The 24,493-nt window shown below is 43.3% G+C and overlaps 1 protein-coding gene across 2 annotated transcripts; it reads right to left on the reverse strand.

Annotated features, from left to right (window-relative positions):
• Positions 1 to 13,245: 13,245 nt before the first annotated feature.
• LOC140069025 (4-galactosyl-N-acetylglucosaminide 3-alpha-L-fucosyltransferase FUT5-like) lies at positions 13,246 to 24,242 on the reverse strand. 2 transcript variants are annotated; one of them, XM_072114365.1, is made up of 2 exons: positions 24,124 to 24,242; positions 13,246 to 15,680 (listed from the first exon to the last, which is right to left on the reverse strand). In XM_072114365.1, the coding sequence occupies exons 1-2, from the start codon at positions 24,143 to 24,145 to the stop codon at positions 14,620 to 14,622; spliced, it is 1,083 nt and encodes a 360-aa protein (XP_071970466.1). In that variant the 5' UTR covers positions 24,146 to 24,242; the 3' UTR covers positions 13,246 to 14,619. The 2 variants fall into 2 exon arrangements, with proteins under 2 accessions (XP_071970466.1, XP_071970467.1); XM_072114366.1 differs by lacking the exon at positions 24,124 to 24,242 and adding an exon at positions 18,466 to 18,589.
• Positions 24,243 to 24,493: the final 251 nt, after the last annotated feature.

The following is a 24,493-nucleotide window of genomic DNA, read 5'->3' on the forward strand; positions in this document are numbered from 1 at the left end:
CGAAGTGGGAAAATTCAGTAGGGGTTGGATTTCTATTAGGCAATAACTCAGTGTCATCTCATCTGGCATAGTAGTGTGCTTCCTTTGATACTTGGCTAGAAAATAGCCATAGGAGAATACAAACAGCTTCTTGAAGCCTACAGTAGCGTTCTATATATTTGATTTCTGGTTGATCTGCTGGTGGCTGTAGTTTCTGCAGTGCATGTACTTGCCAATTCTGAGCAATTTGTAGTGAGACTTGCGACCGCTGTGTTCTGCGCTTAGTGGCGCACATATCCATAGCAAAGGCCGAAGTGGGAAAATTCAGTAGGGGTTGGATTTCTATTAGGCAATAACTCAGTGTCATCTCATCTGGCATAGTAGTGTGCTTCCTTTGATACTTGGCTAGAAAATAGCCATAGGAGAATACAAACAGCTTCTTGAAGCCTACAGTAGCGTTCTATATATTTGATTTCTGGTTGATCTGCTGGTGGCTGTAGTTTCTGCAGTGCATGTACTTGCCAATTCTGAGCAATTTGTAGTGAGACTTGCGACCGCTGTGTTCTGCGCTTAGTGGCGCACATATCCATAGCAAAGGCCGAAGTGGGAAAATTCAGTAGAGGTTGGATTTCTATTAGGCAATAACTCAGTGTCATCTCATCTGGCATAGTAGTGTGCTTCCTTTGATACTTGGCTAGAAAATAGCCATAGGAGAATACAAACAGCTTCTTGAAGCCTACAGTAGCGTTCTATATATTTGATTTCTGGTTGATCTGCTGGTGGCTGTAGTTTCTGCAGTGCATGTACTTGCCAATTCTGAGCAATTTGTAGTGAGACTTGCGACCGCTGTGTTCTGCGCTTAGTGGCGCACATATCCATAGCAAAGGCCGAAGTGGGAAAATTCAGTAGGGGTTGGATTTCTATTAGGCAATAACTCAGTGTCATCTCATCTGGCATAGTAGTGTGCTTCCTTTGATACTTGGCTAGAAAATAGCCATAGGAGAATACAAACAGCTTCTTGAAGCCTACAGTAGCGTTCTATATATTTGATTTCTGGTTGATCTGCTGGTGGCTGTAGTTTCTGCAGTGCATGTACTTGCCAATTCTGAGCAATTTGTAGTGAGACTTGCGACCGCTGTGTTCTGCGCTTAGTGGCGCACATATCCATAGCAAAGGCCGAAGTGGCAAAATTCAGTAGGGGTTGGATTTCTATTAGGCACTAACTCAGTGTCATCTCATCTGGCATAGTAGTGTGCTTCCTTTGATACTTGGCTAGAAAATAGCCATAGCAATAGGATAGGATTGTTTGGTTTTAAAAACTCAAAAAAAAACAAAAAACACAAAAAAAAAAAAAAAACACAAAAAAACACAAAAAAAAACAAAAAGAAGTAAAAAAAAAAAAAAAGTTATAAGTCTCATTTTAAAAATGTTTAACCCGAGGGCTAGGGGTAGAGGACGAGGGCGGGGACGTGGGCGTCCAACTACTGCAGGGGTCAGAGGCCGTGGTCCTGGGCGGGGTGAGACACCACCTGCTGATGAGGGAGCAGGGGAACGCCGCAGAGCTACACTCCCTAGGTTCATGTCTGAAGTTACTGGGACTCGTGGTAGAGCACTGTTGAGGCCAGAACAGTGCGAACAGGTGATGTCGTGGATTGCTGACAATGCTTCGAGCAATTTGTCCACCACCAGTCAGTCTTCCACGCAGTCCACCCATGTCACCGAAATCCCCACTCCTCCAGCTCCTGCACCTCAGCCTCCTCCCCCCCAGTCTGCCCCCTCCCAGGAAAATTTGCCATTTGAACCGGCATACTCTGAGGAACTGTTTTCTGGACCCTTCCCACAGTCACAAACCACTTGTCCGGTTGCTGCTGAGCAATTTTCCGATGCCCAGGTTTTCCACCAGTCACAGTCTGTGGGTGATGATGACCTTCTTGACGTAGTGGAAGTGTGTAAAGAGGTGTCCGACGATGAGGAGACACGGTTGTCAGACAGTGGGGAAGTTGTTGTCAGGGCAGGAAGTCCGAGGGGGGAGCAGACTGAGGGATCGGAGGATGATGAGGTGACAGACCCAAGCTGGGTTGAGAGGCCGGGTGAACACAGTGCTTCTGAGACGGAGGAGAGTCCTCGACCTGAACAGGTTGGAAGAGGCAGTGGTGGGGCCAGACGGAGAGGCAGGGCCAGAGCTGGTGCATCAGCGCCACTGTCAACTAGTGAAGCTCCCGTGGTGAGGGCTCTTGCGGCGAGGGCTAGATCTTCAGAAGTGTGGAGGTTCTTTAAGGAAACACCGGATGACCGACGGACTGTGGTGTGCAACATTTGCCAAACCAGGCTCAGCAGGGGTTCCACCACTACTAGCTTAACTACCACCAGTATGCGCAGGCATATGAATGCTAAGCACCCCACTCAGTGGCAACAAGCCCGTTCACCTCCGGCCGTGCACACCACTGCTCCTTCCCCTGTGTCAGCTGCTAGTCAGCCCCCTGCCCAGGACCCTGGCACAAAAACCCCATCGTCGCCTCCACGATCCTCCACAGCATCCACCAGCGTTCAGCTCTCCATACCCCAGACGCTGGAGCGGAAACGCAAATATAGTGCAACCCACCCGCACGCCCAAGCCCTTAATGTGCACATCTCCAGATTGCTTAGCCTGGAGATGCTGCCCTATAGGCTAGTAGAGACCGAGGCCTTTCGCAACCTCATGGCGGCGGCCGCCCCTCGGTATTCGGTCCCCAGCCGCCACTACTTTTCCCGATGTGCCGTCCCAGCCCTGCACCAGCACGTGTCAGACAACATCATCCGTGCCCTGACCAACGCCGTTTCTGACAAGGTCCACCTGACCACGGACATGTGGACAAGTGCTGCCGGGCAGGGCCACTATATATCGCTGACGGCACATTGGGTTAACTTGGTGGAGGCTGGGACCGAGTCTGACCCTGGGGCTGCTCATATACTGCCGACGCCGAGGATTGCGGGGCCTACCTCGGTCCAGGTGTTTCAGGCCTACTATGCCTCCTCCTCCTCCCACCCCTCCTCCACCTCCTCCTCCGAACTACCATCCGTGGGCACGGCGCCATCAGTCGGTAGCTCTAGGCACAGCAGCAGTGCCGTCGCTAAGCGACAGCAGGCGGTGCTCAAACTGCTGAGCCTAGGCGACAAAAGGCACACCGCCCAAGAGCTATTACAGGGCATCACGGCGCAGACTGATCTGTGGCTGGCACCGCTGAACCTCAAGCCGGGAATGGTTGTGTGTGACAACGGCCGTAACCTGGTGGCGGCTCTGCAACTCGGCAGACTGACACATGTGCCATGCCTGGCCCATGTGTTAAATCTGATAGTGCAGCGTTTCCTCAAGACATACCCCAATCTGTCTGATTTGCTCACGAAGGTGCGCCGCATCTGTGCGCATTTCAGGAAGTCCAGCCCAGATGCTGCCACTCTCAGGGCAGCGCAGCGCCGCCTCCAACTGCCCGCTCACCGACTGTTGTGCGACGTGCCCACGAGGTGGAATTCAACACTGACCATGTTATCCAGAGTTTACCAGCAGCGCAGAGCGATTGTAGACTGCCAGATGTCAACTTCCACCAGAACTGGTAGTCAGGTCAGTCAGCTTCCTCAAGTCTACAATGAGGAGTGGACGTGGATGTCTGATATCTGTCAGGTGCTGAGTAACTTTGAGGAGTCAACACAGATGGTCAGTGGCGATGCCGCCATCATCAGCCTCACCATCCCGCTGCTTGGCCTGTTGAAAAACTCTCTGGTCAGCATGAAGTCGGAAGCTTTGCGCTCGTCACAAGAGACGGGGGAAGAATATTCCCTTGTTGATAGCCAAAGCACCCTGAGGTCTGTTTCTCAGCGCATATCGGAGGAGGTGGAGGTGGAGGAGGATGAGGAGGAAGAGGAGGAGAATGTTGGCGAGACACAAGAGGGGACCATTGTTGAGTCCTTCACTGTTCAGCGTGTATGGGCAGAAGAAGAGGAGTTGGAGGAGTTGGAGGAGGAGGAAATGGACAGTCAGGCCAGTGAGGGGAGTGAATTCTTACGCGTTGGTACTCTGGCGCATATGGCAGATTTCATGCTAGGCTGCCTATCCCGTGACCCTCGCGTTCAAAGAATTTATTCCAGCACCGATTACTGGGTGTTCACTCTCCTGGACCCACGGTACAAGCAAAATCTTTCCACTCTCATCCCTGCAGAGGAAAGGAGTGTGAGAATGCATGAATACCAGCAGGCCCTGGTGCACAAGCTGAAACAGTATTTCCCTTCTGACAGCGCTAGCGGCAGAGTGCGTAGTTCTGCGGGACAAGTAGCGAGGGAGAGTAGGCGAGCAGGCAGCTTGTCCAGCACTGGCAAGGGTACGCTTTACAAGGCTTTTGCCAGCTTTATGTCACCCCAGCAAGACACTGTCACCTGTCCCCAGTCTCGGCAGAGTAGGGCTGATCTTTACAGAAAGATGGTGAGGGAGTACGTAGCTGACCATACCATCGTCCTAAATGATCACACAGCTCCCTACAACTACTGGGTTTCAAAGCTGGACATGTGGCACGAACTGGCGCTGTACGCCTTGGAGGTTCTTGCCTGCCCTGCCGCTAGCGTCTTGTCTGAGCGGGTTTTCAGTGCAGCTGGTGGCATCATCACCGATAAGCGTACACGCCTGTCGACTGACAGCGCTGACAGGCTGACGCTTATTAAAATGAATAAAGGCTGGATTTCTCAGAATTTCCAATCTCCACCAGGTGAAGGAAGCTCAACCTGAATAATTGATCCACTCCTCCTCCTCCTCCTCATTTTCCTCCTTCTCCTCCTCTTTGTACAGTAAAGCAGAGGAAAATGGCTATTTTTTGACAGGGCCCACTGGCTCTTGCTATAGTACTTCATGCATTTAATTTTTCTGGAGGGCCACCTACCCGGTCCTCTGTTTGAAACAATTTTTGTGAGTGCCACATACAGGCACTCAATCTATTCCATTTTTCTGGAGGGCCACCTACCCGGTCCTCTGTTTTAAAAATTTTTTGGGACTGCCACATACAGGCACTCAATCTATTCCATTTTACTGGAGGGCCACCTACCTGCTCCTCTGGTTTGAAACATTTTTGGGACTGCCACATACAGGCACTCAATCTATTCCATTTTACTGCAGGGCCACCTACCTGCTCCTCTGGTTTGAACAATTTTTGGGACTGCCACATACAGGCACTCAATCTATTCCATTTTACTGGAGGGCCACCTACCTGCTCCTCTGGTTTGAAACATTTTTGGGACTGCCACATACAGGCACTCAATCTATTCCATTTTACTGCAGGGCCACCTACCTGCTCCTCTGGTTTGAACAATTTTTGGGACTGCCACATACAGGCACTCAATCTATTCCATTTTACTGGAGGGCCACCTACCTGCTCCTCTGGTTTGAAACATTTTTGGGACTGCCACATACAGGCACTCAATCTATTCCATTTTACTGCAGGGCCACCTACCTGCTCCTCTGGTTTGAAGAATTTTTGGGACTGCCACATACAGGCACTCAATCTATTCCATTTTACTGGAGGGCCACCTACCTGCTCCTCTGGTTTGAAGAATTTTTGGGACTGCCACATACAGGCACTCAATCTATTCCATTTTACTGGAGGGCCACCTACCTGCTCCTCTGGTTTGAAACATTTTTGGGACTGCCACATACAGGCACTCAATCTATTCCATTTTACTGGAGGGCCACCTACCTGCTCCTCTGGTTTGAAAAATGTTTGGGACTGCCACATACAGGCACTATCCAAATTAAATTGTCTCCATAGCTGCCTCCATACATCGTCCCTTTATCAAACGAGGTGTGTCAGGCAGAAATTTGGGTTGTTTTCATGGATTCCACATCAAAGTTGTTAACTTTGTCGCCACCCTGCTGTGTTATCCACAAAATATACTGGCAAACTTTTACCATTTAGGGATATTATTTCAGCGCTTCTTGCGCATCTGTTTACATTCCCCTCACCCGGCATATCCTAAACTTATAAGAACGCTACTACACTTGATCTTATACAAAAGGTTCTTAGAAGTGCTGTTTGGGGAGTAGCCTAGAGACAGGGGCTTGGATTGGCGAAAGCTCGCCTGGCAGCGGAGCGCCAGCTCCATGCGCATCATGCGCTTCTTGCGCATCTGTTTACATTCCCCTCACCCGCCATATCCCAAACTTATAAGAACGCTACTACACTTAACTTGGTGCAGGCTGGGACCGAGTCTGACCCTGGGGCTGCTCATATACTGGCGACGCAGAGAATTGCGGGGCCTACCTCGGTCCAGGTCTCAAAGGCCTACTATACCTCCTCCCACCCCTCCTCCACCTCCTCCTCCTCCGAATTACCATCCGTGGGCATGGCGCCATCAGTCGGTAGCTCTAGGCACAGCAGCAGTGCCGTCGCTAAGCGACAGCAGGCGGTGCTGAAACTGCTGAGCCTAGGCGATAAAAGGCACACCGCCCAAGAGCTATTACAGGGCATTCCACATCAAAGTTGTTAACTTTGTCGCCACCCTGCTGTGTAATCCACAAAATATACTGGCAAACTTTTACCATTTAGGGATATTATTTCAGCGCTTCTTGCGCATCTGTTTACATTCCCCTCACCCGGCATATCCTAAACTTATAAGAACGCTACTACACTTGATCTTATACAAAAGGTTCTTAGAAGTGCTGTTTGGGGAGTAGCCTAGAAACAGGGGCTTGGATTGGCGAAAGCTCGCCTGGCTGCAGAGCGCCAGCTCCATCACAAGATCCAACTAACATAGTTGCAGCACCTTTAATCTACTACTAGTTCACTGCCTCCATAATAATAATAATCTTTATTTATATAGCGTCATCATATTCTGCAGCGCTTTACAAATCATAGGAAACAAATACAAATGTAATGTAACAGAGCACAACATTTGTATGGAACAACAGGAGTGAGGTCCCTGCTCGCCAGAGCTTACGGTTTATGAAGATGATGGGGTAACACGAGGTAAAAGAATATTTAATGGTCAAGCCATTCTTCTTAGGGAATAGAAAAAAATATAATAAATGGAATTGCTGTCGCTTGAAACACTCAGCCGTCATCTTATATACCAGGTCCAGGGTGAATGGGACTGCAGAGAAGTCTGGTGCCTGTTGGTTGCTGGATAACAGATGGGAGGACGACACAGGACGGGTTAGTAGAAGAGTTAAAACTTCATGCAGTTAATGAGTGTTATAGGCTTGCCTAAAGAAATGGGTTTTAAGAGCACGTTTGAAACTTTGGAGGTTAGGTATTAGTCTGATAGTCCGGGGCAGAGCATTCCATAGAATTGGTGCAGCTCTAGAGAAGTCTTGGAGACGCGAGTGGGAGGTCCGCACTAGGGTAGAGGTTAATCTAAGATCACTGGCGGATCTAAGAGCACGGGTTGGGCGATAGACTGAGATAAGAGAGGAGAGGTAGGGGGGTGCAGCATTATACAGAGCTTTATGGATGAGGGTTATTATTATTTTAAACTATTCGAAAGGAGACTGGCAGCAAGTGCAGCGACTGGCATGAACTGTAAGCATACATGGTCCCCTTATCAAACGAGCTGTGTCAGGCAGAATTTGGGGTTGTTTTCATGGCTTCCATGTTAACTTTGTCGCCACCCTGCTGTGTAATCCACAAAATATACTGGCAAACTTTTATCATGTAGCGATATTATTTGAGCGCTTCTTGCTCACCTCCTTTGGTTCCTCTCTGCCACCCATTGGTTTGAAGCCTGAGTCCATTTAGGGTATGTCGCCATGCCACTCTCTAGCCTGCCGCTGCTGCCGCTGCCTCTGCATGCCGTCCCCTATAGTGTCAGGGTCAATTATTGGATGTTTTAGATGCTATCTAGCTTCATTCTGTCACTCTGTCATGGCCATGCTGTTGCCCATAATTTTGGCATAATGGTGCGATTAGGCAGCCTCAGAGGCATCCATGCATGCTGCCCCTGCTGTTTCCTGTCCATTTCCGTGGTGTTTCCATCCTTTTCTGAGGTTCCCAGGTGTTTGGCCAAGCTTCCCTGTGCAGAGCCTTGGTCCCCTTGAAAAATGCTCGAGTCTCCCATTGACTTCAATGGGGTTCGTTATTCGAGACGAGCACTCGAGCATCGGGAAAAGTTCGTCTCGAATAACGAGTACCCGAGCATTTTAGTGTTCGCTCATCTCTAGTAATGAAAATGTATTGAACAATAATCATACATTGATGTGTGGCAGCAGGACTGCAAAAATACATTTATATTAGAGCGCTGTAGCTGGACTTACAGCAGAGGATAGAAATCAAAGAACACAACCGTGAAAAGTCTAACCAGTGCACCAAGTCCAGCTACAATCCTGGAATATAAATGCATATGTCACATTCCTGCTGCTACTAACAAGCCACACATGGTTACATATAGAGATTAGCGAGCACTAAAATGCTCGGGTGCTCGTTACTCGAGCCGAACATTTCCAGATGCTCGAGTGCTCGTTTCGAGTAACGAGCCCCATTGAAATCAATGGGAGACCCGAGCATTTTTCAGTAAAATTGTAAACTTAACGAGCACAGTGAAAGAACACAGTGCAGAACAGATTGCAGATGTTCGGGAACATCTGCGATCTGTTCCGGAGACACGCGTGCAGAACGGTGTTCTCCGCAATAGTATTTGAAGAACAATATGTGTGAAGAACAACTTGCAGATGTTTCCAAACATCTGTAATGTGTTCTTCACACATATTGTTCTTCAAGTACTATTGCGGAGAACACCGTTCTGCACGCGTGTCTCCGGGACATCTTCGATCTGCTCCGGAGACACCCGTGCAGAACGGTGTTGTCCGCAATAGTATTTGAAGAACAATATGTGTGAAGAACAACTTGCAGATGTTTGCCAAACATCTGTAATGTGTTCTTCACACATATTGTTCTTCAAATACTATTGCGGAGAACACCGTTCTGCACGCGTGTCTCCGGAACAGATCGCAGATGTTCCCGAACATCTGCAATCTGTTCTGCACTGTGTTCTTTCACTGTTTTCTTTAATTAAACAATTAAATTAAATGTTTTAATTGTATCTTTTTACTGTTCTTCACTTTTTTTTTAAAATTAAATGCTCGTTATCGAGCAGGGCAAATACTCGTCCGAGCAACGAGCCGGTCCAAGTATGCTAATACTCGACCGAGCATCAAGCTCGGACGAGTATACTCGCTCATCACTAGTTACATACCTCTCCAGAGACAAAACCTTACAAAATCTGCAGCTTTGTTTGGTCAAAATACCACAATTTTCCAGGAACATATTGGGGCCATTTACTATCTGTATTACGCTTCTGTTTTGCAATTTACATTTTTCTACATAACCGATTGTAATATAAACAGATGTCTGGGCTGATACGTTAATAGCTAAGTATACATATTTTTATGGATAGCTTTAAAGGATCAGTTAGTTAGGATCTTTTAGTTAGTGTCTGTTTCCGTTTTTCGTTATTTTATAGTTTTTTGTTTTTTTTTTATTTCTCTGCTTTGGCCACTAGAGGTCACATTGAAACTCTGGGATGTAAAATCAGAACATGCTCAGTATGAAACAGCAGAAGAAAAAATTACTCAGCAGTTTGTGTCCAACTAAATGCAACGGATTATGTAAAAACGGACACTAATTGTAAGTCAATTGAAATCAATGGAGAAAAAAATGGTTCATTTATTCATCCGGAAACTACAAAATGGAAGCCAAAATGCAAATAGTAACTGGCTCTTAGTCGTTAAAATCGAATTGGTGGGTATACGACCTCTGGCACCGATTGGTGGTTTCATTTGATATAGTGTGGGAGGAGCTTAAAGGGAACCTGTCAGCAGGTTTTACCCCACTAAACTACTACAGTACTCCTCTCAGATCGGGAAATGTCCTTTCTAGAATTTCCTCTTATATGTCAAATCTCATGTGTTTACCTATAAAATATCTCCCCCAAGGTCAGACAAATATGACTCTTCTCATCCCATTTTCACGAAACGAGTCAAGTGTATGCAAAGCAACTCACAAGTCCTCTTCAAGTGCAGAATTGAACTATTTGAGTGCAATGGTTGTGAAAGGATCTGATGTCTTTTTTTTCCCCCCCGCAGAATGTGAATGGGACTGTCATAAATCCCATCCACTCTTCTGCGAACATTGGGGGTCATTTATCTTTTTTTTTCCCTTGTTGTTGCTGTTTTTGCGCCTTTTTGCTGTGTAATGTTTTCAGCCTATTTTGTGCTTTTTTTTTGGAATGTTGCGCCTCAATTCGCCGTGTGTTATTGCGCCTCTTTACACCCGATTAATTATACTGTTGCGTCTATATGGGCGCAAATAATTGATCAATAAAACGCCCATCCTGACCATGCTTAGGAAAGGCAATGGTATGATTTTTGCAAACAAATTGCGTTTTTTTTGAAAAAAAATTAATAAGGCGCACAAAAAAACCTGCATTTGACATAGAGCAAAAACGACAAACGAGGTGCAAAAAATAGACAAAAAGAGCGCAAAGAAGGGGGAAATAAGATAAATGACCCCCATTGAATGCTGCGGGTTGGCCTTAGATAATCCCAGCCTTCAGTAGTTTTACACTTGCCAATTGTATAGTGTGGTCTACCGGGTAAAGTGTCTGGGAAGTCTCCTATACATCAGAGAGACAATCCCGAACAAAGGAGATCACATCACAACAAACACAAATCCTGAATACTCCGGGATCTGGTTACGGCCCCTCCCTTACCGCGGTGACAACAGAAACAACATGTCATTGTGCGGCTGAGGTATCGGGTTATAAAGCAACAGGTGGAAGGTAGAGGTAGAACTATTTGTAGAGGTAGACGTATAGGTAGAGGTTTTGTTATCTCACACTTATCTAGGTGACGGAATTTACCTGAGGTCACCTGAAATATTCTTATCATTATTCTGTGCGTTATCTGTGTTGGTCCCAATCCCTCAAAGTCAGGTTTCTGTATTCCCAACACAAAGTAAACTACGGAGGAGACTCTGTCGGTCTATTTTTGGTGGTAGGTAAACACCATGATTGATTAATAATGGGTTGGACGTCTATTTAACTTTTGTATAGTGTTACACTTGACTTACGTAGTTCAAAAGGGCTGGGATGGGAAGAACTTCACCCCACTGTATGTTCTATATGTTCTAGAGATGGGAAAAATATTTTACAGAATTTTTTGAGACAAAACCAGGAGTGGGTATTCCAGAATTGGGAAATATAAAGAAAGGAAATAGATTGCCCCCCTCCAGCCGAATCCACTCTTGACAATGCTGCAAAATCTGCATCAAAAAATTGTGCGGGGCTGCAACGATTCCCCCCTAAGCTACACCACAAATTTTTTATTACTAATAATCATCTTCATAATAATAATCATCTCTATAATAATAATATTTTTTATTGATAGTAATATAAATAGTAGTATGGAGATTATTATTATTAATCATAATAATGACAATCGTCTCCATAATAATTAAATATTTGCCCAGCCCAAGGATTTGAACCCACAACCTCCACATTCTACCTGCATTAGAGATAGAGAGCCTCTATACACTAGGCCAGGGGTCAGGAACCTTGTGGCTGAGAGAGCCATGAATGCCACATTTTAAAATGTTATTCTGTAAGAGCCCTACAATATACCTGTAGATAGGTAGTCCCAGCACATGCCTCCAAGTAGATCGGTAGCCACAGCACATGATTCCCAGTCGATAGGTAGCCACAGCACATGCCTCCCAGTAGATCGGTAGCCACAGCACATGCCTCCCAGTAGTTCGGTAGCCACAGCACATGCCTCCCAGTAGATAGGTAGCCCCAGCACATGCCTCCCATAGATGGGTAGCCCCAGTGCATACCCCCAGTAGATAGGTAGTCACAGCACATGCCTCCAAGTAGTTCGGTAGCCACAGCACATGCCTCCCAGTAGATAGGTAGCCCCAGCACATGCCTCCCATAGATGGGTAGCCCCAGTGCATACCCCCAGTAGATAGGTAGTCACAGCACATGCCTCCAAGTAGATCGGTAGCCACAGCACATGCCTCCAAGTAGATCGGTAGCCACAGCACATGCCTCCAAGTAGATGGGTAGCCACAGCACATGCCTCCAAGTAGATGGGTAGCCACAGCACATGCCTCCCTGTAGATGGGTAGCCACAGCACATGCCTCCCTGTAGATGGGTAGCCACAGCACATGCCCCCAAGTATATAGGTAGCTACAGCACATGGTTCCCAGAAGATAGGTAGTCACAGCAAAAAATAAATATTCACCTACCAGCGCTCCCTGCAGCCAGCTCCTCATTGCTCCCACGCTCTTCTCTTTTACCCAGGCTTAAACGATGGCGGCGATGGCACCTGGGTCGCACAAAGGACATAGGCAGCGGTAACGTCGCTGCCTGTGTCCAGTGATCAGTCTAAGACACACAGCAGCCATCACTATTTATTAAAGATCTGTCTGAGAGCCAGATCCAGCCAACAACAGAGCCATATCTGGCTCCCTACCTCTGCACTAGGCTATAGACTATAGAGTAGTTGGCTATAGAAGGATTTTATGTGACTACGAGCTTCACTGGTGCACAGTGACACAGGCTCCATGCACTGGTATATAGAGATACATCTTCTCAGAGATTATTATTGTAATTATTGAGATGACTATTATTATTATTTTTTATTATTATTATTTTTTATTATTATTATCATGGAGACGATCATTATTATTATTTTTATAATAATGATTTCAAATGATAATAAAAAATCTTATAATGGTCGTCTCAATAATTACAATAATGATCTCTGAGAAGATGTGATAGTAAATGCAGTTACTGCATTTCTACATAATGCAGGGACCCCCATCCACTGCGCTGTATGCAGTTGTGGGATCAGGCCAAGATACGGCCCGATTCCATAGGCTTCACGTCTTCGTGTGCATGAGCAGGAAGCTCCCGAGAGAGTCGGAGCTGCCGAGGAGAAGAAGACCTGTGGGGAGCACCGGAGGGTGAGTATTTGACCTAATGCTTTTTTTATATACGTGTGACTTTTTTCAGCACAAAAATTGTATACTTGAGTATACAGGCGGTCCCCTACTTAAGGAAACCCGAATTACAGACAACCCATAGTTACAGACAGACCCCTCTGACCTCTTGTGAAGCTTTCTGAATGCTTTACTATAGTCCCAGGGTGCAATGATCAGCTGTAAGGTGCCTGTAATGAATCTTTATTGATCATCCTTGGTCCCATTACAGCAAAAAATGTTTAAACTCCAATTGTCACTGGGACCAATTTTTTTTTTCTGGATCTACAATTATAAAATATACAGTTTCGACTTACATACAAATTCAACTTAAGAACAAACCTCCGGACCCTATCTTGTATGTAACCCGGGGACTGCCTGTATACAGTACCCAATAGTAGGGTTCTGTATTTAATGGGGTTTTCTGCAAAACCTCATTTAGTTGGGGGCAGGGGGTAGTCAAAAAAAGTTGGAGAGTATTTACACTGCTCTGGTTCCTGATTCCCACAGTACTTTCTGCCTTCACTTGCTCTGCCCGACCTGCTTTAACAATAAAGGGGTGGCAGAAAAGAAAACTGTAGTTACCCTGCTCTGGCTCCTGGTACCCATGTCGCTGTGGTATTATTGGTTTTCTGCCTTAGCACCCTGTCTGAAGCTCTAGGTGGCCATGGGACAAGCTTTGGCCAATGAATGGCCTCCTCAGACCATGGGACATCACTTCCTATGACCATGGAACATCACTTCCTTTGTTTTGTCCTTTTGTATATCTGCTGAAACAGGTCCCCTGGACCTCTTGGATCTTCCGACTCAATGCGGAGACTGAAAACCAGAGCATTATGGAAACTGGGAGACATATCGGGGTAAAAATGCTTTTCTGTTTTGCCACCCCTTTTAAAGTTATAGCTGATCAATATAAGCCTCAGGTGTTGAAACAGTCTAATAATGCTAATGATAATATAAGAAAAATTAGGGAATTCTTTAATTTTTATTTTATTGTCTATCCTATAATCATCCTGATGTTCCAAAGAGCACATGATCAATGTGAACACTATAACATTATTATTATTAGCTGAAAAAAACGCAAACCTTATAGTAGCAAAAGTAACAGGTCAGTAACTATGATGATCAAGTTTAGGCACTTTACAGAGAAAAATATAAATTAGACCAAAAACAACATGAAACATCTTTCAGAATGACATTTCTACCTGTTTGATGTATAAAAAGGATTATTATACTAGGGTTCTGGGTACCAGGAGGGACATCATTGGGATAAATAATCTTGGCCAACTGTTTGACAGTAGACACAAAGTGGGAGGGTAACCTAGACCTACCAAACCAATGGGGCCTAACATTGGAGAACTATTTCACATATACACTCATTAATGGGTGAAATCCTTCCAAAAGACTGAGCCAGATCTAGACCAAGATGTTCTTCACCAGAATTGTGTATACCTCCTTCTTTGAGAAGATCAACCCCTCTCGAAGATCTCATATTGCTTTCAGTGTAATGTTATGGTGTTCCAAAAGACCTCCAAAGGTTTGATCTAGAGCGAAATGTTCTATACTTTCAAGCATACACATCACCATCTTCGAGGAGGCCACCCCACTAGAGGTCCATGTTATGAGTTCATCTTAGGTTTTTTGATACTGTTAGCTGAGGAACCATTTTTCGACGCTGGGAACAATCTTGTAACCCTTGTTTTCTTGTAGTTCTCGGCATGCCATACAGTAAAATTTGTCCCAACCCATTTCTCTAACTGGAATATAATTTAATCTCCAATTAAAATACTGTTCATATCTTGCCTTGTCTTTGTCCAACTCTAACAGGAATAGTGCCAAATCTTTAGGACTTGGGAAATCATCCACATGAATGAAAGAATCTGGAGGGATGAAACGCTCATAATTTTTACGAGGAGCTCCAAGAACAACCGGAACAACCCCTAAAATAAAAGAGTTACCCCACAACTTCTCAGTAATATAATCCTTATGGTCAGAGTTTTCAAATGCTAAATAAAACTTGTATTGTGTAATGGTGCTGGAAAAATTGTCCCAACTCAGTTGTTGGTGGTCCTTTCCAAACACATCAATGTCAATGTGTTTCTTCAGCTCATCATAATAAATGGTGCGCTTATTGTCTGGATACCATCTGCTAACCACCCAGGAGACCAACTTGGACTTGTAAGGAATTTTGAATATTTGTGTTTTTTTCATTGGCCTTAAAAAACCATAAGGAAGAAAAATGTCAGAGTCTTCTCGATAAGTCATTGTTAGGTTTATGGTGTTGTCTAAAATCCTGAGATTTTTGGTGATGATGGGAGGCTCCATGTTAAACCAAACCCAACGTTGGTATCGTGGTCTTGCCCCTTTCGGAAGGTCAAGGTTAGTCATTATGTCGTAATGATGGATAATCACAGCATCTGCTTGGTTTTGCAACTTACGATCTACTGTCAAGTTGCAGCCTGATATCCCATAAACAGACTGACAGGTGTCCAATGGAAATATTTCATTAAAAGGCCAAGTCCAGACAAGGATGAGAAGTTGGTCTTCATCAAGCAGTTCTTTTGATGGATTACTTTGTACGAGTGAAGGACATTCTTGGGTTTGACTTGAGAAATTCTTGAGGATCAATAAAATAATGAAAAAGACCAATAAAATGGGTAAGGCAGAAGTCAGCAGCTGCTTGTAGAGTCTTTTCTTCATCTTCAGATGAACTGTAAAACACAATGAGTAATAAATGGATTATGAATTTATCAAAGTGTTACATATTTCTTTGAAATTGCCTATTGATGGATCTTAAGATGTATTGTTTCTTAATCATGTCAGACGGAATATATGTTAGTAGCAATTACCTCCAGAAAGCCTATTTGGTTTTGTAGGCCTCAACCAAGCCCTAAATTAGCAGATAGATTACAGTATTGATTTCAAATTAAACAATGCGATTCCTCTTTTGTCCAGTGGAGACAGTATTTGCTTATCTATGTACGTAGTGAATACATATTTGATTACCTAGGATACTGATGGATTATATGGCACGCACAGTTAGATAATTAGTTGGTCACTGATGAACATGGTCACTGGTGAAGTATATGTTCTAAAGCAGTGGTGGCCAACATTTTCGTATCTTGGAACGGGCTGCACTCAAATTTTTTTTTTTTTTCCTGGGAGTGGACTGAGTAACCCCTGGAAAAAAATAACCCCAACCCATAAAATGTGCAAATTCCCGCAGCCCCGGATAAAAAAGGCTCCCTTTCCTGAAGCTGCTACCTTTTCTGTAGCCGTCTTTTATAGTGGCCCTTTTTCTGTAGCCCCATTTTTATGTATTTATAAGAAAGGGCTACAGAAAAGGGGACATTATAGTACCCCTTTTTCTATAGCCCCCCCACACACACACACACAGACACCTGTCTCCTGGTCTTTCGCCTTTTCACTGTAAGTAAGCTGAAGTACCTAATTTTACCAAAAAAACCCTGGTAAATCTTAGACTCAAGTATCAGCCTAAGGTGGAAATGCAGTTGTGACTTTTTTAATAAAATGACCAGCAGCCTCCCCTCATTAATAAAATAAACACAGCAGTGTTCTCGCCATTAATGAAATGCCCACAGTAAAGCCCCCCTTTAATGAAATGTTAATGGCAGAGCCCCCTATTAATGAGATGTCCACAGCAGTACCCACCACAATGCAATGTCCACTGCAGGGCCCTCCAATGCAATGTCCACAGTAGTGACCTCCCAATGCAATGTCCACAGCAGTGACCCCCCAGTGGAATGTCCACAGCAGTTCCCCCCAATGCAATGTCCACAGCAGTACCCCCCAATGCAATGCCAATGCAATGTCCACAGCAGTGCCCCACAAGGCAATGCCCATAGAAGAGCCCCCCATTACAATGTCCACTGAAATTTCTACAGCGGAGCCCCCCTCCCATGCAATGTTCAGTAATACTGTAGATTGATGTACAACCAAGGGAAAAAGTAAGGGAAGAAACTCAGGTCTCTCTACCTACTTGCCCAGCCTTCCCTAGATGGTAGGCAGCAACTGGGCGATGTTCCTTTCCTTCGTCAAAGTGAAATACCAAGACAAACACGGGATGAAACAAAACACAGGAGGAAGTTCCTACAAATATGGGTGAAAATAAAGAAGACTATACAAAACAGGAGAAGAATCTATAAAAGTAAGCAAAGATCCAAAAAAAAAACTAAATAAAGCAATCCAGAATATTAAAGCCAACTCTAGAAAAGACTTATAGCAAGCACTAGAAAGAGGTCAATTGATCTTCTTATAGGATGTCGGAGTCCCTGATCAAGCGTGGTTTAGTTGGTTCCCCAACATCTAAGCAAAACAGAAAACAGACCAGCAGGAGGGAATATGAATGGTGAAAGCATCTGTCTATCACAAGCAGCTTAACCGTCTGCAGCCTAGAACAAAATCAACAGGAGACAGAAGGTTGTGGTGAAATTTAATTAAGACAGCTAAGAACGAAAAAGGGTATCATTCAGACTAGTGAAAGACAGAATGCATAGTAAGGGCAAAATCATAGTCAACAGTGTGTCCTCAGCCAAACTTTACAGACAAAGGATGATACTGAAGCCTGAATGGCACAATCAAAATGATATTAGTTGTCATGTTATAAAATCTCAAGAGGCAAGAGAAAGGGTTAGGAAGAACACATATGTTTCCCAAAAAACCTTCTACAGTGGGAAATTCATCAAAACTATCATAGAATAAATCAAACATTTAGAAATAGACAAAAAATAGTATAAATAGCTTGACAATTAAATAGCTTTATGGCGTGAAATGGGTCAGATCTCAGAATTGTAGATACCTCCCTTCCTTTATAGCAGTGATGGCAAACCTTTCAGATGCAGAGTGCCCAAACTACATCCAAAACCCACATTTTTTCGCAAAGTGCCGATGCGACAATTTAAACAGTAACTTATTACTCTCAGCTCTGTCACATGTTTAAATTGTATAGGCACCTGAGGACACCAATACAGTAGAAAGAAGGAAAAAAATCTTTGGTTATCATTGTAGCTTCCTTCTAGGGTCCTGCAAGAGGGTCCTTGAGTCCTGTCTGGCGAACTCTGCGGTGGGGTGATGGCGCGGGTGCCCATAGAGACGGTTCTGAGTGCCACCTCTGGCACCCGTGCCATAGGTTCGCCACCACTGCTTTATAGCATACAGAAATGTTTTCCACTCTGATATTCTGCAACATAGAAGACACAACACACATTCCCTTACTCCAAAAAATAAAAAAATTGTGTGTAATACTTAGATAGATTTAGAGCCTTTGTCCATATGTAGCATTTCCATCATCAATCTACCACAATAACGTATAATGAAATGATCAAAGTGAATTATTCTTCAGGTTCGATGATGAGTGATGAGGTTTAACATGTCAAACACATATTGTGAAGACTCCTATCTTTTGCAAATAGCTTCGAACACCCAAATAATTTGCTTCTATTGTTTTACTACCCTTAGAAAAAGCAGTGTACATACCTGTCTATTACGCAAGAAGTCTTCTCATACGCTGCGTTTCCCAAAATGCATAAAGACAAGCTAAGACGGATATACATACACAAAACATTGAAAACCTGTTTGCTCAAGTTTTATAGAAGTGAGAAGATTAGGAAAACAGGTGACTCACATAAAGATATTATCATAAACATTTTATAAACCCTCTGAATAATAATAGAATATATAATTATGGGGAGTGGCGGGGGAATTGTAAAGGTCTTCGGAGGTTGTTTTCAGAACCGATATCAGTGATAAAAATGAACAATTTTTTAGAAAATAGCACTTTTATCTAAGGATTAAGTCCTTTGTCTAAGTTGGAAGTTTTTAGGGTGGTTTTCTTTGATTGATTTGTAATATTCGCAGCAGCTCCCCACCCAAAGCAAAGTTTGACAGTGTGACATCTGTGTATAAGTTTCAGGAGCGTAGTGTGTCTCGTAACACAAGCTAGTAGACTGCGCCAATATCCATTGTTATGATGTGCTGAGGGAACATTTTGAAGAAGCGGCTGTCCATTGACGCCAAAGGATTATGCACCGGGAATTGAAGCTGCATTTTTAGGGGGGATGGCCCACTGTGGTCTGACTGGGAACATCATTGTAATCACAATCGAGTTTCCATGTCCATCATTTGGATGGTACAATAGATCTATGTGGCATAGAAAGAGATATCATATAGAAGTGATGGCGAACCTTATAGAGAGCGAGTGCCCAAATTACAACAAAAACGTATAAAATTCCAACATGGCAATTTAAAGGGAACCTGTCACCACATTTTTAACAAATATGCTAATGTCAGGTTCCCATAGAGCCCTATTAACTAACTGACACCCTTCTTTTAGCTAAATATTGTTTCCCTACCATGCCCTTCCCCCTTGACTCGCCATAGATATCCCTGGATACCAGGTAATATTATAAAGTTGATTATATGGGGATCTGAGGGAAACTATTTTTAGGTAAAAGAAGGGCTTTATGAGAACTTGCCATTTGCTGTATTTGTGAAAAATGTGGTGACAGGTTCCCTTTGAGCAATAACTTATTGCTCCCTGCTTTGTCACTGCTTTCAATCGTATTGGCACCCTGAGGACAACAATACAGTAGAATGAGGAGAAATTCAGATTATTATTGAACGGGAAGAATCCAGGGGGCCCGAGTAAGAGCACCATAACCTTTGTTATTTGGTAGTGGGAATATCTCGGTCGTTATTGGGGATAGACCGTTTTATCAAAGGGAGGGTTTTGAAATTTGTAAACTATTTGTAACACATATTTGCTCATAGATTATATGGTTAACATAGTTGTACGAACATGCAGGCTCACATTGAAGTGTTAATTACGACAAGTCCAGGTCGCACCCATGTATAGTTCATCACTGAGCATAATACACAATACCATACATCAAGCCTGACTGATATTGTATTGTATATTATGCCTGTCCTATAGCTACAGGAACCTTCTCATGGACCAGATCTCACATATGCTAAAGATGTTCTACTCCTGTCTATAGTGCACAGCTGCAGGCAATATTGCCATGGTAATTTATGTACACTACACTCCAAAATTTGTTTTTACTAATTGGGTAAGGGTCCCCTAAGTATTACAAATGTTCTGACATCCATCACTCAGAACAGATTAGCACCATAGATACTTAATTTATTAAAAGCAATGGGGATATGTACTATAGAGAATCTTTTTCTAGACCCAAAAAATTGTTCCACCAGAGAATTTTTGGAAAAATATACAATTTCTGTTATTGGTAGATCTATCCATATGTGTACTCTCTTGGCAGAACATAGAAATTGGCATTTTTAAAGGGAACCTGCCACCAGGTTGTACCCAACTAAACTTCTAGTCCCCCCAGGTAAGGTATGAGATGCCCCTTCTAGAATTCACTCTTTTATTTGAAATCTCAATCTTTCATAATATAAAGGATTTCCCCCAAATTCTGATAAATATGACTCTTCTCATCCCATTTTCACATGAGATGAGTCAAGTTGAGTGGTTGCAGGTGGAGTGCCACTCCAGAAGCCCCTATCTTTGGTTCTATAGTACCTAGAAACATAATTAGTATCATATTAAAGATAAGAATCCCATCTTTCAGATCCCTTCAAGCTTATGGTTCCATGAGCTACAGAACTGGACAGACGGGCAGTTATAAAAGAGGTAGGAACTGGATCTTTATTTGAGATGCACATCCAACTGCCTATTACCTCTGGTTCTGTAGCTCACGGAACCATAAACCTGACATGGAGAGAAAGTGGAGATTCTTATCTTTAATATGACACCAGTAACATATTTCTAGGTACTAGAGAACCAAATATAAGAGCTTCTGGAGTGACACTACCCCTGTAGCCACTAAACTTGTCTCATCTCGTGTGAAAATGAGTTGAGAGGAGTCATATTTTGCTGATTTGGGGGGGGGGGATTATTAATAGGTAAAATTTGACATAAAAGTGGTTATTCTTGAAAGTACATTTCATACCCTACCTTTGAGGGCTAGTATTTTAGTGGGGTAAAAACTGGTGACAGGTTCTCTTTAACCAAATTACAGTTAAAGGGAATTTACATACAGAAAAAAGTACAAAATCATTGTCATTAAAGGGAGGTCCTAAATCACCCAAATATCATGATCTGCAGGCAACATATGGTAGAGAAATTCACTATTTATTATTGCTGTCCATTTTGACAATTCTGAATAACTTCCAGTTTAATCCATATGCTAATTAGGCAGTTGCTGCACCTGGGTGTGTCCTAGTTTGTCACTCTGTAAATAAAGGGGTATTCCCACGAAGACAAGATTCCTAAACAAATTTAGGATAACAAAATAACACAACCTCTAATTCACTGTTATTAACAAAGATACAGCATTTTACAGATATAATTCCAATCTTTCTCTATCAGTCCTGGTGTATACAATTTTGGTTGCTCCGGGATCTAACCGTAAATCTTCTGACTATGGTCGGGCAGGACAAATTCTTCTCATGAATAGCTTCTCCTGCCTGCACGCCTGCAGTGCTCCCAGCATCCTGTCCCTCTCCCTGCATTATAAAACCAGCTTAGACACAGGCACTTCCTGCTGGGCAAGCAGCACTTACTCTACAAGGTACAGATAAGATCTTTACAGCTGGGGAAGGAGGTATAGCAAAGCTGACTCTGTGTGTTATAGCTGAGATATAGCAGAGCTGGAGAGTGTCATTGTGTTTTTTTAATCCATCTCATCATCTCTCATCTGTCTCATATCTTTTTCTATGTGTTGGATACTAGTACAATGTTCAGAAGCCTAATAAAAGTGTAGATAAACCCTGTACCCTGATAATCTAAGCACATTGTCAGCACACAGCATCTCATAGCACAGAGGAATCATGAAGTGTCTGCTTAAAGAGTCCTCACTCACAGTCTGGAACATTACACTGACCATCACTGAGTGATAGAGGCTAAAACAGCAATGCAACTATAAAATTGTAAAGTAAGGGGTTAAAAATTATCTTTAATGTGAACATCACTAGGGGGTTAAAGTTTGAGAACTTTCTTTCCTGGCATAGCAGGATCGATGACATCCATCAATTGTTCTGCTTCGGTGGCTTCTACATAAAAACAATGGTCCTTTTAATAATGCAGTAATACAAATATTTGGATTTTCACTCTTGTCTTCGAAGGCCAAAATGCCCAAGGTTATGAAAAGGTTAAACAAACTGGAATTTTCCACTGTTACTGTTCTCCTACCTTATGATAACAAAGCAAACCAGCCCAATGTTAGTTTATCCATTAATCCTATAATCAACAGCTTCCTCCTGTGTTCAGCTATGGAAGCCTCCACTGGCCAAAAGACCTCCAGGTGATGTGGCTCACACCTCCAATGGAGACTCCGACAAAACTTCTACCTGACATTAATGATATCTCAAGCAATGGCTTTGTCAAGGGTTCACTGAAAGTTCCTCCTTGTAACCTTGAGATAGCAAGTAACACATTCTAAACACATATAACATTCTTTTTTAAATATACTAAAAATATCTTCATACATTCTAGAACAGTTTAGAGCCCAAAGGGATCTAATCAGTAAACAGAAAATTCATTAATAAGAAAAAATTTTCCCTGGATTTGGAGCTATATTTTTTATTCATATCTTAATTGTTTCCTATGAAGATAATTGATTTATGTTTTTACGAGCTGAATTGTAGACATTGAAAATTAAAAAATTGTGATATTACAATATACCAAGTACAAGTTTTATCAACCACATCATCTTCTTCCTTACCCTGTGGTCAAAGCTCGATCACCTGTAGGATTTAGAAATTTTGAAGAGTTGTGGTCAGTGGAGGCCTCTGTACTCTGAGGAAAGCCACGCCCCCCATTCTATCCATTGGATTAACAACTCTAATACACTAGTATAAATTTTTAGAGACACTTGAGATAGTAAAATTTCCTGATGATAGGTCATCAGTGTGAAAAAAATGCATAATGCACCAGACAACCCCTTTAATTATATCGACTTCATAGAAATAGTTTAAAGGGAGCCTGTTACCAGAAATAAAATAATAGAAATACTACCACTATGTTGTCAAGCAGCTGAGCAGCTTCTAAGTGATGTGTCTTTCATGCCCTGGTGTGATGGCATCATCCAGAAAATCAACTTTGAAGTGAGATGTAAATTGGTTTTATGAAGTCAGGGAGGCGGAGAGTTTAACACTGAAGTCAAGCTTTCCCTGCCTTAGAACGCCCCCTTCACTGTAGTTATGGTTCTCCGTCCAGGGACATCATTGACCAGATCTCTTGAAGTCCAGCACATGATGTCCATCACATGGGAGGAGGTGTTCAGAGAGAGCAAAGAGAGCTTGACTTCAGTGGTAAACTCCCTGCCTCCCTGACTTGTTACAACAAATTGTTACAAAAACACTTGAAACTTGATTTTATGGATGATGCCACACTGAGCCATGAAAGAAACATGATCTGGAAGGTGCTTCACAACTTACTGGTAGTGGTTTATTAGGATAATTTCTGATGACAGGTTCCCTTTAATATGTCTCTACCATTTACTTTGTACACACTGGGGCTGAGCGCGTACCACTGTGCGACAAAGCTGCTTCACATATAAAGATTACAAAAGTGTTTAAACCGCAATACATCGGTTTATGAGAATAACGAAAATATGCTCCGGCACCAGCTCACCCTGGTTTCCTTTAAAAGATGAGGGGGCACTGTCTCTGTCTGGAGAAAACAAGGTTTAATCACCAGAGGCGACAGCCCTCTTTATGAGAGCTGTCAATCTGTAGAATAGCCTGCCTCAGGCGCTAGTCACAGCAGGGACAGCAGAGAGCTTCAAGAAGGGTCTAGATGCCTTTTTACACCTAAATAACATTAATGGTTATGTTATATAGAATTGTTTTCCCTAAATCCTTTCCTTATCCAATTCCTCCCCTTCCTCGGTTGAACTTGATGGACAAGCGTCTTTTTTCCCAACTATGATACTATGATACTATGATTTAAACACACATCCCCAGGTTTCTTCATATACAGCTACATACAAAGAATCAGGTCCTGTTCTTCCAGACTCTCTTTTACCCAAATCCCAAATGTGACTTCATTTCATGTTAAAACCAGTGATTTTTAGGTTAAAAGATTCAATAGGTAATTTCAGGCACACTTACCACCACCGTTAGAGAAATGCATAACCAGCCGTGTCTTCTCTTCTTATTGATGTTATCTCGGGAACAAATTATACGGACGGGGTGCAGAGAACAATAAACCACCGCGCCGCTCTATATGACTCTCAGCAGGTCAAACCTGTTTTGTTCTCAATAAAGAGAGGAACAAAGTCAGGAAGTAATAGAACATTCGTTTCTCCTGACACAAGACTTATTATGGGGCTCGTAGAGAAGATACTTTTTCTGACCGTGTGCCAAAACATATTGGGGCTCATTTACTAAGGGCCGATTTGAGTTTTCCCGACGTGTTACCCGAATATTTCCGATTTGCGCCGATTTTCCCTGAATTGCCCCGGGATTTTGGCGCACGCGA

The sequence above is a fragment of the Engystomops pustulosus genome, chromosome 7, assembly GCF_040894005.1.
Source record: "Engystomops pustulosus chromosome 7, aEngPut4.maternal, whole genome shotgun sequence".
Lineage (NCBI taxonomy): Eukaryota > Metazoa > Chordata > Amphibia > Anura > Leptodactylidae > Engystomops > Engystomops pustulosus.

What these genes read in the sequence shown, in the direction of transcription:
- LOC140069025 (XM_072114365.1), bottom strand. Translation starts at nt 24,145, where the DNA reads ATGCATTTCTCTAACGGTGGTG. An exon ending in GCATTTCTCTAACGGTGGTG is followed by an intron (nt 15,681 to 24,123) that starts GTAAGTGTGCCT and finishes TGTGTTTTACAG; the next exon opens with TTCATCTGAAGATGAAGAAA.